General features: G+C 44.1%; 1 protein-coding gene across 3 annotated transcripts in view; it reads right to left on the bottom strand.

Moving 5' to 3' along the window:
• LOC123377209 (fibrous sheath-interacting protein 2-like) overlaps window positions 1–14,476 on the bottom strand; it is a 77,659-nt gene that overhangs the window by 56,705 nt on the left and 6,478 nt on the right. For all 3 annotated transcript variants that reach the window (XM_045029796.1, XM_045029797.1, XM_045029798.1), the window contains exons 3-7: window positions 9,923–10,084; window positions 7,278–7,367; window positions 5,242–5,381; window positions 4,797–4,941; window positions 3,144–3,254 (exon numbers count right to left, since the gene is read on the bottom strand). In XM_045029796.1, the coding sequence (XP_044885731.1) occupies window positions 3,144–3,254; window positions 4,797–4,941; window positions 5,242–5,381; window positions 7,278–7,367; window positions 9,923–10,084 (648 nt within the window). The remainder of the gene's footprint in view (window positions 1–3,143; window positions 3,255–4,796; window positions 4,942–5,241; window positions 5,382–7,277; window positions 7,368–9,922; window positions 10,085–14,476) is intronic.

A 14,476-nucleotide genomic window follows, 5' to 3' on the forward strand; every position in this document is an offset into this window, starting at 1 on the left:
TCCTGACCCCTATCCACACCCCCGCCCCCTGACAGCCACCCCCGGGATTCCCACACCCTATCCAACCACCCTCTGCTCCTCGTCCCGTGACCACCCCCTCCCAGAACCCCGTGTCCCTAACTGCCCCTCGGGATCCCACCCCCTTAGCCACACACACACCCTGTCCCAACTGCCCTCCCGACCCCTATTCACATCCCCACCCCCTGACAGGCCTCCCAGGACTCCCACTCCCAACCCTCCGTGTTTCCCATCCCCTGACCACTCCTCCAGAACCTCCGCCCCATCCAACCACCCCCTCCTCCCTGACTCCCTCCCAGGACTCCCTGCTCCCTTACCGAACCCCCTTGCTCCCCGCTCCCTTACCAGCAGCAGGAGCTCGCAGCCGTAACACCTGGCCAGAGCCAGCTGCGCTCCCCACGCTGTTTAGTGGGAACGGTGGGCCAGAGTGTGGCCCACACGGCGGCGTGGCTGCGGGGGCGGGGGGACAGCGGGGGAGGGGCCAGGGATTAGGCTTCCCTGCCGGGAGCTCGGGGGCCAGGCTGGATGTGGCTCACAGGACATAGTTTGCCCACATCTGTTCTAGGATGACCAGATAGCACTTGCAAAAAATCAGCATACTTTTTTAGGGAGTGGGGGGTATTGTTGCGTATATAAGACATAGCCCTAATTTCAGGATGGTCCTGACAATATGGGGAAAGGTGGTCACCCTAGTTAATTCAAAAATCTTTGGGGCTTGTACACACTAGTGCTTACTTCAGTATAACTTATGTTACTCAGGGGTGTAAATAAGCTACCCCCCATAAGCGACGTAAGTTACACCAACCTAAGCGCTGGTGTGAACAGCGCTATGTCGGTGGGAGAAGTCTCCAGATGACATAGCTTCTGCTGCTCATGGAGCTGGAGTAATTATGCTAATTTTAAAAGATGGGCTAATATAGTGCCCATCTTTAAAAAATGGAAAAAGGAGGATCTGAGGAACTACAGGCCAGTCAGCCTCACCTCAGTCCCTGGAAAAATCATGGAGCAGATCCTCAAGGAATCAATTCTGAAGCACTTAGAGGAGAGGAAAGTGATCAGGAACAGTCAGCATGGATTCACCAAGGGCAAGTCATGTCTGATTAACCTAACTGCCTTCTATGATGAGATAACTGGTTCTGTGGGTGAGGGGAAAGCAGTGGGTGTGTTATTCCTTGACTTTAGCAAAGCTTTTGATATGGTCTTCCACAGTATACTTGCCAGCAAGTTAAAGAAGTATGGGCTGAATGAATGGACTATAAGGTGGATAGAAAGTTGGCTAGCTAGGTGGATAGAAAGCTAGGTGGTAGAAAGGTGGATAGAAAGTTGGCTCAACGGGTAGTGATCAATGGCTCCATGTTTAGTTGGCAGCCGGTATCAAGCGGAGTGCTCTAAGGGTCAGTCCTGGAGCCGGTTTTGTTCAATATCTTCATTAATGATCTGGAGGATGGTGTGGACTGCACCATCCTCCAACAAGTTTGCAGATGACACTAAACTTGGAGGAGTGGTAGATATGCTGGAAGGTTGGGATAGGATGCAGAGGGACCTAAACAAATTAGAGGATTGGGACAAAAGAAATCTGATGAGGTTCAACAAGGACAAGTGCAGAGTCCTGCACTTAGGACAGAAGAATCCCATCCACTGCTACAGACTAGGGACCGAATGGCTAAGCAGCAGTTCTGCAGAAAAGGACCTAGGGGTTACAGTGGACAAGAAGCTGGATATGAGTCAACAGTGTGTCCTTGTTGCCAAGAAGGCTAACAGCATTTTGGGCTGTATAAGTAGGGGCATTGCCAGCAGATCGAGGGATGTGATCATTCCCCTCTGTTCGACATTGGTGAGGCCTCATCTGGAGTACTGTGTCCAGTTTTGGGCCCCACACTACAAGAAGGATGTGGAAAAAGTGGAAAGAGTCCAGTGGAGGGCAACAAAAATTATTAGGAGGCTGGAGTACATGACTTATGAGGAGAGGCTGAGGGAACTGGGATTGTTTAGTCTGCAGAAGAGAAGAATGAGCGGGGATTTGATAGCTGCTTTCAACTACCTGAAAGGGGGTTCCAAAGAGGATGGATCTAGACTGTTCTCAGTGGTACCAGATGACAGAACAAGGAGTAATGGTTTCAACTTGCAGTGGGAGAGATTTAGGTTGGATATTAGGAAAAACTTTTTCACTAGGAGGGTGGTGAAGCACTGGAATGGGTTACCTAGGGAGGTGGTGGAATCTCCTTCCTCAGTGGTTTTTAAGGTCAGGCTTGACAAAGCCCTGGCTGGGATGATATAGGGCTGGTCTACATTACGGGGGGAAATCGATCTAAGATACGCAACTTCAGCTACGTGAATAACGTAGCTGAAGTCGAAGTATCTTAGATCAAATTACCTACCATCCTCACTGCGCGGGATCGATGTCCGCGGCTCCCCATGTCGACTCCGCTACCGCCGTTTGGGTTGGTGGAGTTCCGGAGTCGACAGGAGCTCATTCGGTGATCGATATATCGCGTCTAGATGAGACGCGATATATCGATCCCCGAGAAATCGATTGCTACCCGCCAATACAGCGGGTAGTGAAGACGTACCTTTAGTTGGGAATTGGTCCTGCTTTGAGCAGAGGGTTGGACTGGATGACCTCCTGAGGTCCCTTCCAACCCTGATATTCTATGATTCTGTGAACAGAGAGTTCTCTTCCATCAGCAAAGAGCATCTGCACTACAGCGGTGCAGTTACATCTATTTGGCTGCACCACTGTAGTGATTCTAGTGTAGGCTAACCCTTGGAAATGAATTAAACTTAAAATGCTCCTATGAGAAAAGAAACAAAGAAATGTGTTATACACCAATGCCTCCTTCTGGACATCAATGAACACAGCAGAGACCTTAGAAGAACAGAAATATGAGAGCTAGTTGACAAGTGTCAAATAGAAAATAAGAAGAGTGCCCTTAAGTTACAAAGTTCTGACATCCCTGCCATAGCGGATTGCCAGTGACAATTACAGAAAACCAAGAGGTGACTATGGTTTTTATTTTGGATAGCATTACTGAGTACCCTTATCTAGATACTGTACTCATGGTCTTAATCATTAGCTTCTTTTTTCTGTGGCATGTGAGTTTTAAAGAAATAGCTACTTAATATACCTTTTTAGCTTTCTCTTCTCTTCTTTTCCTTCGCAGTTCCTCAATTCTTGCTTCTCGTTTCACATCCTCTCCAATTTTCAGCAGAAGTAACATCTCTTTTTGCTTCCATTCCTAAGGATCACAGATTTATCATATGATGCCAAAAGGTGATAATTATATGTGTATTTTATTTTGTACGTACAACTTTTCTGAGGCTTCATTTAATGATTTTCTCTTCATTATTGTTATATTTTAAACACTTTGGGCCAAATTCATTCCTAGTGTAAGGTCACTGCAGTCAATGATGTAACCACAGCGATAAATTTGGTACCTATAAATTTATTTTTCCAACATATTAAATTTTACAAACAGCAGAAAGATTAGTGGGCTGGTGGGACAGCAGAATGACAAGCATTTTCATTAATTTTCTTTCAGCCATGACCTGTTTAGAATCATTGCCTTGCAAAGCTACCTGTTCTGACACTTGCACCACAAAGCCCTGTGGTTACCCCTCTTCAGCCTAATTTCCCTGCTTGCAGTTACAATTTTGCATCTAGAAAAATTTTACTTGTATTCACTTGTCCCTACAAATTGTCATAAGCACTGATCCTGCTATTTAGTCTTGTAAACACCTGCTTGTGACTGGAAATTAGGGATGAAATCCTGCCTCATTGAATTCAATGGGAGTTTTACCATTGACTTAAAGGAGCCAGGACTTCATGCCAGGTACACAACTAATAGTAGGATTTGAGCCTGTAAAAAGCAGGCCTAAAGGGGGAACAGTGTCTAGAAATCAGGGCCAGGGCTGGCTCCAGCTTTTTTTGCTGTCCCAAGCAGCGAAGGAGGAAAAAAAAAAAAAGATTAAGCCGCAATCGGCGGCACTTTGGTGTCTGCTCTACCACACGGCTTCATTCTTCGGCAGCAATTTGGCAGCCACTTCTTCCCTCTGAGAGGGTCTGAGGGACCTGCTGCCGAATTGCCACCGAAGACCAGGATGTGCCGCCCCTTTCCATTGGCCGCCCCAAGCACCTGCTTCCTGCGCTGGTGCCTGGAGCCAGTCTGATCAGGGCCATAAAGTATTGATATGTTACTCAGCCTATCAGGCTTAAATATTTACAGGTTCTTTTTTACAGGGCTGGCCTTACCATGAGGTGAACTGAGGCGGCTGCCTCAGGTGCCAGACTGTGTGGGGGCGCCACTAGGACCCAGAGTGTAGAAAATTGTCTGTTGCTGGTGCATATGTATTTTCTCTGCTCTAGATGCACAGAGATGGTGGAGTGCAGTGCTGGAGGAAGGCAAAACTGAGACCTTTCAAAGTTTTGGCCCAAGCGAGGGGGCACAGTGGCATCATTTGATCTCCCCGCCTCAGGTGCCAAAATGTTGTGGGCCGGCCCTGCTTTTTTACTTACATATATCTGGATCCTGTAAACACGTAGGCACATGTTTACTACTAGGCATGTGAGCAACCCTATTGAACTCTGTGGTACTGCTCAGACACTTGACATAAAGCACATGCATAAGTGTTTGCAGGAGTCAACTTTTTAAAATTCTTTGTGGACTTGCTAGTAAACTCATTAGCTGCTGGCAATTTTAATTATTTGTCAATTGTCTCATTAAGATGTGTGTTTGTGTATATATTAATTGTATGGTGTCTTTCAATTTCTTGTTTCTAACCTCCTCCATTTTTATATGAAGAATAGGTTGTTTCTTTTTCTTTTTTTCGTGTTGCCTTTTCTCTTCCTCAGCCTGTTGAAGGAGATGTTTTTCTTCTGCGATGCACTTAATTTTTTCCAGTTCTTTATTAATCATATCTACATATCTTTAAATAAAAAATGTAAATCATTGGTAAGAATCAGCTGGAGTCATCTTACCCAGTCAATTTTCTGCTCAGTCCCTGCTATCGTCTTTGCCTGAGTTTCGGTTTGCTTAAGCCAGCTGAAGAATTTACAACTGACTTCACAAATGTCTAACATAATTCATACCCAGTAAATTAACAATTCTAATACATTTAGATCTTTCATAATTTAGACTCAATAAAAATAAGGCCCCAACCTTGCAAGGAGTTCCCTGCAGGCCCCCATGGACACTCCCAAATTATAAATTATTATGTGTCTTATACCTGTTCCTCATCTGTCTTTCTCGTTCTTGTAAATTTTCTCTTTCTTCTCGGAGCAGCCACTCTCTGAAGTGAGAGGTGTCAGCACCTTCTGGAAGCAGAATGGGATCCTGTAGTTTTGTCACTTGTTTCTCAAGCATTTTCTGAAAATCAAGAATGGATTTTAGGACTTGATTTACTACAAATGCTTTCACCAGGCACCAGTCTGTTTCTCTGCATTGAAACTTAAAATACTTAACAGAAAAGCAATTTGCTGAGGACCAAACCCTCCGCTTTACACCAAAATGACATGGAAAGGTGGGACATGCAGTTTGTAGGTGTGATGGGGTATACAAACTCCATGCTGGGCAACAGAGTTAATGAGCTAATGTGGCTCAGGTGGGCCTGCCTCACCATACCTGTGAGACATGTCAGACTTGGAGAGAGGAGCTTAAAAGGGAGAAACCCAGTTCAATCACTGGCAGATCAGCAAGGAGAGCTGGCTGGCTGGCTGAAGGCAAGAACTCTTTACCTGCCTGCTGAGGGAAGGCCTGTTGCAGGTCCACCTGTGATGGGACCATTCCTTTATGCTAGCCAGTGAGCCTAGCTGGGCCCACAGCTTTGCAGAAGTCCTCTGAGAGCTTTACCCCATCTCTAGGATGATTTGTTTGTGTTTACTTCTTTTATTGTCAAATCCCAGAAAGGGAAGACTAACGGGGGCTCTGTCGGAGGGCTGAGCCTCTTAAGCTTGGACTGGCATACTGGAACACCAAGAGAGCAGAGGCCTGCCCAGGCCTAGGGGGTGCCATGGTGTGGAAACCCTGGTGACATTAGGCTACTGCAATTCTGTGGCATGTTCCCCTTTGGAATGAGCAATCACGCCTTTAACCACAACTTTGTCCTGCCTCTTTGTTCCCTGTCCCCCCACTCCCACCCTAGGTTCCTTGCCCCACCTAAGCACTTGGGGCAGTTTGGAGCTACCTACACCCCTTTTTTGAAAATGTCTGCAGCATGCTGAGAAGGGAAACTCCCCCTTTTGAGTGACTCACTCATGTCTACACTACGGGGTCAAGTGGACCTAAGTTACGCAACTCCAGTTACGTGAATAATGTAGCTGGAGTCAATGTAGCTTAGGTCGACTTATTGCAGTGTCTACACCACACTGGGTCGACAGTAGAAACTCTCCTTATGCTTACCTTACCTTATGCTTCTCGTTCCGGTGGAGTACCAGAGTTGACAGAAGAGCGATCGTCTTCATTAGACCCACTAAATTGACCCATGGTGGATCGATCGCCACAGCATCGATCCACCAGTAAGTGGAGACAAGCCCAAACTGCCAAATTTGACAGTGCAGACTTTTGAGAGGTCTGGTCTTTAGCTTTTCCATTTCTTTGTTTTAGAAAATAGTTACATGCTCCCTGAGGGTTATATTGTGCCTTTGAGCACATCAGACATGTGTGGGAGGCAACTGGGGACTACAGCAATAGTATTGTAAGCTTTGCATTTCACCCTTAAAACATCAGCTGTACAATCAACTCTTAGAATGTTGTCTGTCGATCAGCTGCCAAGATCCCTCCCATTTCAAGTTGTTAGCAGGGGACTCACCAGGGCTGAAGAGAGGTGGTTGAGAAAGAAGAAAGTGAAGAGGAAAGCACAGCAGGCCTCAGGCACTAGGGGTGCACCAGCTTAATCCTCTGGTCCTGTGCCATATGCCTGCTCTTCTCTATGGACTATTGCTCAAGAATTGGACTGTGTTGACACTTGCAGTGCTGCAGCATGATTCGCGGTAACTGAACTGTTTTGCTGCCATTGTCTTTCAACCCAGATGGTTGCTGCCAAAAACAGCGAACTCACTAACCGTGCTCAGACATCAGCTTTATAGGCCATATACTCTGCTAGGCACAGAAGAGTGTGTTCTCAAAACTTCGGTAACATTCAGGATTAGCCATTGGGTAAACCCCAGTGGGAGGCTCTGCAGTCACTGTAATTTTTTTAGCTGACGGCTATTTTGTGTTTGGTTTTTAAACAAAACAGAATTTTAACTACTTTAATTAACTTACTTGTTCTCTCATATAATTTTTTTCAAACTCTAACTTGAGGGTGGTCAGATACTGCCGGTATTCATTGAATTCCTTTAGTGTACACACAACCTAAAAAGAAAAAGATGTTGCATCGAACATGGTTATTTGCTATATATAGCCATGGATCAAAATACATTCATGTACAGTGCATATTACTGTCGTTACAGAGATACATAGGTTGCTTATCAATAACTATGATTCTCTGAACATACTACCTTTGCCAATTTCCCACTGTAGAAGTTGCTGCTATGCAAGCCACAGAATTATTTCAAAATAGTGACCTGTGAGAGATCATGCATGTAGGTCCTTTGGATCCAGCCTTCTAAACCAAGAGTGTAAAACCTTTCTCCATCTAATCATCCCTAATTTCAAATCTCTCTGCTGGATGGTGCAGTCACGGAACCAAAATCCTCTTTTTGCATAGGATTAGGTTTTTGCGAAATCTTTATATTTTTATATCACTTAAAAGAAAGTCTGTTAGGTCTGTCTGACATGGCAGCTTCTTCTTTAGCTGTGGCCCTGGTCAGGGATCCTTCTCATGAGACTGTTATAAGATGAAGTCTGCTGTGTTGGAAAAGGGGGCTATCAAATTGGTACCAAAACTGCACACAGGAAAGGGACTTTATTTATGGTATTTTCTTATTTCAAAGAAAAATGAGAAATATTCACAGACTCTTTATCTAAAAACAAATCTTTTGTGCAGCTTTCTTGGAAAGATAAAATTGCATGTGATTATTCTGGGGAACATCATCTTTCCTTTAAATAGTCAAGATTGCTTTAGGACCCTCGGCCTTTGGGATGTGAACACTACTTCCATATATCAACAAGGTAAAGGCACAAGAAATATGTCATGTTCAAGTGGGCAACAATCAATATCAGTACGAGCTTCAAGAATTGTTTGTCAATAATATTGAGCACTGATTGTTGGCCATTTTACCCATATCTGTCCATTCTGCTTTCTTAGGTCTGACTTCTCCCCTTTACATTGCTCTCATAGTGCAAATTGGCCTTAAAGGGAGTGACTAAAATTTCAGGCCTTAATTTTCATTTGTCCATTTACTTTTTAAGGGTTAAATTCAGACCTGGGGCAAGAGAGGGCAACTCCATTGACTTCAGTGGACTTAATAGGACCCTATAACTCTACATTGTTCTTATTGATAGAGTTGGATAGGTTTTTCCAGAAGTAATTGTGTCTTAGTCTTTCTTAATTCTCTATTTCAGATTTTTACCTCTAGGGTTCATTGTTTCAGGTTTACCTTTGCAACTAGATCACTGTGGTATCAACTCTATTTCTTGCACTTCCCTATAATTATGATAGGGAACCCAGAATCCAGGCCTGATTCAGCAAAGCACATTTGGTTAACTTTAGGCACGTGCTTAACTTCCATTGATTTCAAAAGATTGCTTGAGCATTGGCCTGCTAAACCCAGGGTTGTGAGTTCAATCCTTGAGGGGGCCATTTAGGGATCTGGGGCAAAAATCTGTGCGGGGATTGGTCCTGCTTTGAGCAGTGGGTTGGACTAGATGACCTCCTGAGGTCCCTTCCAACCCTGATATTCTATGAAATGATTAAATGTATTTTCACTTTAGACACACCATGAAGGAAAATAACAGCGGCAGAGGATTGTATGGCAAGAGTCCACCAAGACACAGTGGTCTCAGTCCTGCCCTCTGTGGCACTTAGGCGTGCAGGGGGGAGAAGGAATAGGGAGCCTGTGACGTGGTGTACCAGGAGTTTGATGCCCCCTGCCGCAGGCCCTGTTGCCTTCTGGGGGAAAAGAGTGGAGAGTTTAAACTGGCAAGAGGTGCCTAGAGAGGCCACCCAGGATCATGTGCTTATAATCCCCCCAAGGGCTAGAAGGGTCAGAGTAGGCAAAAGCCAGTCAGGGCCAAGGGGTAAAAAGGGCTGGCTCCTTCTTCCAGGGGGCAGTTCTGGGTGAAGCTGGGAAAGGGGAAAAAGGACTTCCCCATCTTAACATAAAAGCCCAGTTGGGTTAGGGACCTAACTCTGCCTGAACTTCTTGATTGAACCAGTGAAATTCCATGATGTAAAACAGTCTTTAGAACCCAAGTGGCTTCTTGAGCTGGATTTCCACTGTTGAAAAATTAAAAGGAGAAACTTTTTTCATGTGATACCCCACTGATTCGGATGAACCCGAGACAAAGCCTCTTCTCTCTAATGAAATAACCAGACAGAATCTGTCCATAGACAGCAATAAGAGAGATGCACATTGACCCATACACAGCACCGACCCAAACACAGAAAATGACAAATGTCCAACACCTAGCTGGCTAGTGTGTTTGCCACCACTGATGGCTAAGGGGGCGTGATGCTTCTTCTCCAGGTAACATACTTCTGCCTTGCATCGTGGTGGCTCCTTGTGTTGGCTGTATGACCATTTACCCAAAACTGATGCCAGCTACATGTGTTAGGAAGGCAAGATAAACTCTAAAATAATAATATGGGTGGGAATTTCAAAAGCGCTTAGTGTTGGCCTCACTCTGTTTCCATGGAAATCCAAAGTAAAGCTGCCCTTACCTTCAATGGGAACAGAGTTAGGCCAGAACTGAGTGCTTTGAAAATCCCATTGACATAAATATTCATAACATTTTATTTAACCTACTTTGTTATCGTTGGTGACATAACCTCCTTTCTTTAATCTCCGTAGATTATTTTTGCGCTTGTAATAGGAACGCAAATGTGGATCATGTAGACTTCTATATTTTGTTGTCATTAAGCGACAGTAAGGATCACCAAGATCAAAGCCACTAGGAGGTTGATAAAGCTGTAAAAATATATATTCAAAAGTATTAACAGAATATTACCCATCTGAAAAAGAGATAAAGAAGTTTCACAGTTGCTAAACACACTGGCCAACACTTTCAAACACAGGGGGTTGGATTAATTCCTGCTTTCAGCAGTTGCACTAGGTATGATTTTTACCCAAACAAAAGAGTGCTGTATTTGTGGTACTCTTAACATGAGAATAACTTGTGTCTTAATTTTAAATTTGTTGGTTTTTGGATGACTGCTGTACTGGCTGCAGTACTGAGATGACTAATTATTTTGGATATTTATAGAGAATTTCAGTTGCTTTACTAACATTTTAAAAATGTACATCTATAGACACAATTTTGCCCCTGTAGTGAATTGTGCCCAAGTTCTGTATTTGTAATCTGTTCATGTCTTTCTCTGGAAATTCGTCATGTTTTTCACTGTATTTGCAAAATTGTGGATGCTGTTCATGGTAGATGCAGGACTGGACCTGCAAAAAGGAAACCTGGTTTGAAAAGCCTTAAGATTTTATTCTGTTATTTTGAGTTAATATAAAATTCTGTAGCCATTCAGAAAAAACTATAGGCAAAATTCTTTATTTGTTCTTTTTCTTCAGTTTTCAATATATTGTTCCAAAACAATATATGGAGGAGACTGGGGCTGGTTGTACAAGGAGACTGGTCCCGGGAGACAGTGGGGGGAACACAGAGGAACGTGGAGCTGATTGGCTGAGACAGGGTGAAGAACACTGACATCAGATGTGGTGTTGGGGGTGGGCGGGCAGGGGGGAGGGAGGGAGAGAGACTGGAACTGACTGGAGAAGGAGACTGGGACTGGAAACCAGTAGGAGAAAACATAAAAAGGGGAGAAGAAAGGAGATCTGACAAGGAGCTATAACAATTGTTACTGTAACAATTCTGACAAGGAGCTGAGATGCGGGTGTGGGGAGAACTGGGGCTGGCTGGCATAGGTAACTATAATTCTGGCATTTCTTAACTTTCAAGTGCTTGACTTTTCAACCTTAATAATGTTCTTTCAAGATAGTTTTTGTGTATGTGTAATAGGATATAAGATGTCAAAACATATAAAAGAGTAAAGAGACCTTTAGAAAAGGATTTACCTTATCATATAAATTAATTACAGTAAATTCCATGCCAAAAAAACCATTACAATGCAATAGTAAACTGGAGAATATTACCACATGTAAGAACCTATGAATTTCCTTTCCAGGTCAGACCATGGGTCCATTTAGTCGAGTATTCTGTCTCCCAAGGGGCTAGTGCCAGCTGCTTCAGAGGAAGGTACAAGAAACCATGCAGTGGGCAATTATTAAATAAACTTCTGTGATGGGGTACAACAAGCATTTACTGCCTTACTGCCAAACACTCTGTTGGTTGCAATACCCAGCTCCACGAAGTTGTCCTTTAAGAAGAGAAGGACAGTAAGTTTGGACCTCCAGTGGTTTCCTAGAAAGGCCTCCTTGGGTCAGCAGCTGATGAAACTAGCAAAACTTGGTTCTCCAGCAGCTAGAAGGGCTGGGAGCCAGCAGAGACCAGTCGGGAGCCAGCAGACCAGCTAAAAAGGTCTAGCTGCTTTGTAATGCTACACTGAACACCTAGAAGCAACTAGATTTGGAAGCCGCTACTACCGCTGAATTTAGCAATGTTGTATCTAGATCTTATGCTTTTGACAATTCTGCTAAATCTAGCAACAGTAGCAGCTTTGAAATCTAGCATTACTTCTAAGACTAGCAACAACTGTTACCAAGTTTACTAGTCATGCCAAATTTAGCCTGCTAACTGGGAGCTGAAAACAGATTTAATAATAATGTCTTAATCATCATTCTTAAAGAAAATTATTCCATACTTAATAACTGGGGGGGACACATTTATTTAAAACACACAGATGACTGGAACTAATATATCAGCTAAAAATGGCATGAAAAAGAAATAAGCCTTACTAGAAATTTTCTCTGAATCTTGGGGCTTGTCTATATGGCACATGAGCACTATAGTTGCCATATTTGGCAACTATTGTCACATATGGTAGTAATGCCAAATGTTTACATACTACTGTATTTTTCTGAATGTTATTTTTTTAGTTCAGGGGTTCTCAAACTGTGGGCCAGGACCCCATAGTGGGTCTTCACCACATTTTAATGGGTTCACCAAAGCTGGTGTTGGCCCTGGGCCCCAGCAAGTCTGAAGCCAAAGCCCCACTGCCCAGGGATAAGGTTACATGCCCCCCACCCAGGGCAGAAGCCCTTGGGCTTCAGCTTAGCCCCTCCCCCACCCCTACCCATGGTGGCGGGACTTGAGCAGTGGGGCTCGGGCAGGCTCGGTCTTCGGTCCCCTCTTCTGGGGTCGTGTAGTAATTTTTTTTGTCAGAAGGGGGTCACGGTGCAATGAAGTTTGAGAACCGTTGTTTTAGTTCATAATTAGGGCCCTACCAAATTTCCGGCCATGAAAAATGTGTCATGGACCATGAAATCTGGTCTCCCCCTGTGAAATCTGGTCTTTTGTGTGCTTTTACCCTATACTATTTCACAGGGGAGACCAGCATTTCTCAAATTGGGGGTCCTGACCCAAAAGGGAGGTGCATGGGGGTCGCAAGATTATTGTAGAGGGGTCGTGGTATTGTGTCACTGCCTTCAGAGCTGGGTGGCTGGGGAGTTGCAGCTGTTGGCTGGGCGCCCAGCTCTGAAGGCAGTGTCCCGCCAGCCGCTGCGCAGAAGTAAGGGTTACAATACCATATCATGCCACCCTTACTTCTTGCTGCTGCCTTCAGAGCTGGGTGGTCAGAGAGTGGTGGCTGCTGACTGAGGGAGGTCCCAGCTCTGCAGGCAGCAGCACAGAAGTAAGGGTGCCAATACCATACCATGGCATCCTTACATCTGTGCTGCTGCTGGTGGCAACTCTGCCTTCAGAGCTGGGCAGCTGGAAAGCAGCGGCTGCTGGCCAGGAGCCCACCTCTGAAGGCAGAGCCGCCGCCAGCAACAGCACAGAATTAAGGGGTAGCACCACCACAACCCCCCACCCCACAATAACCTTACAAACCACACCCCACCCCCAGTTCCTTTTTGGATCAGGACCCCTACAATTATAACACCATGAAATTTCACATTTAAATGGCTGAACTAATGAAATTTACTATTTTTTAAATCCTATGACCGTGAAATTGACCAAAATGGACCATGAATTTGGTAGGGCCCTATTCATTATCCTTGACTATGGGGAAATATGCCAAATACAAGAGAAAGTACAGAGTTGAATGGGAAAAGATGAATGAAATGAAATTATGGTTGAAGCAAAGTCCAAGTAATGAGGATTCAGCTTACTTTACTGCATGGAGAACAGAGCTGTGACCACAGCTAAATGATGTAAGAAAGCATGCTATCAAAAGTTCCAAGCATAACAGTGCTATGATCCCCATTACATCACGGCCATCACAGCCAAGACTGGAAGATTCAAAATTTACTGCTAAGAAGGAGTCAGTGAAAGAACTGAAATAGTAACTGCTTCCATATTGCATGTCATTTATCTATTAGGGTAGTTGATCGTGTGGTTGATTTTGTTGAGGACAAAACTGCCTGGAGAAATCATATCTGAGCACTGCACTCATCAAAAATGTGATTGGTCTTTGCTTTGCTGATGGACTGTATAAGGATATTGGCAATTCCAACTTTTCTCTTCTAGTAGATGAATATATTGATGTTGCAGTTTAAAAGTAAGTAAGTAAGTAAGTGTGTGTGTGTGTGTGTGTGTGTGTGTGTGTGTGTGTGTGTGTGTGTGTGTGTGTGTGTGTGTGTGTGTGTGTGTGTGTGTGTGTGTGTGTGTGTGTGTGTGTGTGTGTGTGTGTGAGAGAGAGAGAGAGAGAGAGAGAGACTATAGCAATTTCTTACAGAAGATCATTACTGGTTTCTTAAGTTTGGTTCCAGTCATCTCAACAACAGCAGATGATATCTTCTCTGCTCTTGATAGTAATTTGAGGAAAATTAACATAAACATTGAAAATTGTATTGGAATTGACACAGATGGTGCCAATATATGTGAATCTTCACCAAAAGTGCAGGGAAAGTGTCCAAATTTGGTATTGTTCAGTGTGTTTGTCACACAGTTCACCTCTGTGCTTGCGAAGCAATCAAAGAAATTCCATCTTGTATTGACTTTTTCGTGAGGGAAACATATTCTTGGGTTAAAGTGAGCACAACGCCTCATGAAGCATACCGATAAATATATACTTTTAGCAATGATGGCGAAACTCCTGGAGTGTTTGTTCAGTCTTCTCAGACAAGACGACTGTCTGAAACCATAGCCAGAATCCTTGATTCTTGGATTGAAATCAAAACACACTTCCAATTCACAAGTTCTCATAAGCATTGTTGCATAGCTCAAATACTCAG

The sequence above is a fragment of the Mauremys mutica genome, chromosome 9 (assembly GCF_020497125.1).
Source record: "Mauremys mutica isolate MM-2020 ecotype Southern chromosome 9, ASM2049712v1, whole genome shotgun sequence".
NCBI classification, from domain to species: Eukaryota; Metazoa; Chordata; order Testudines; family Geoemydidae; genus Mauremys; species Mauremys mutica.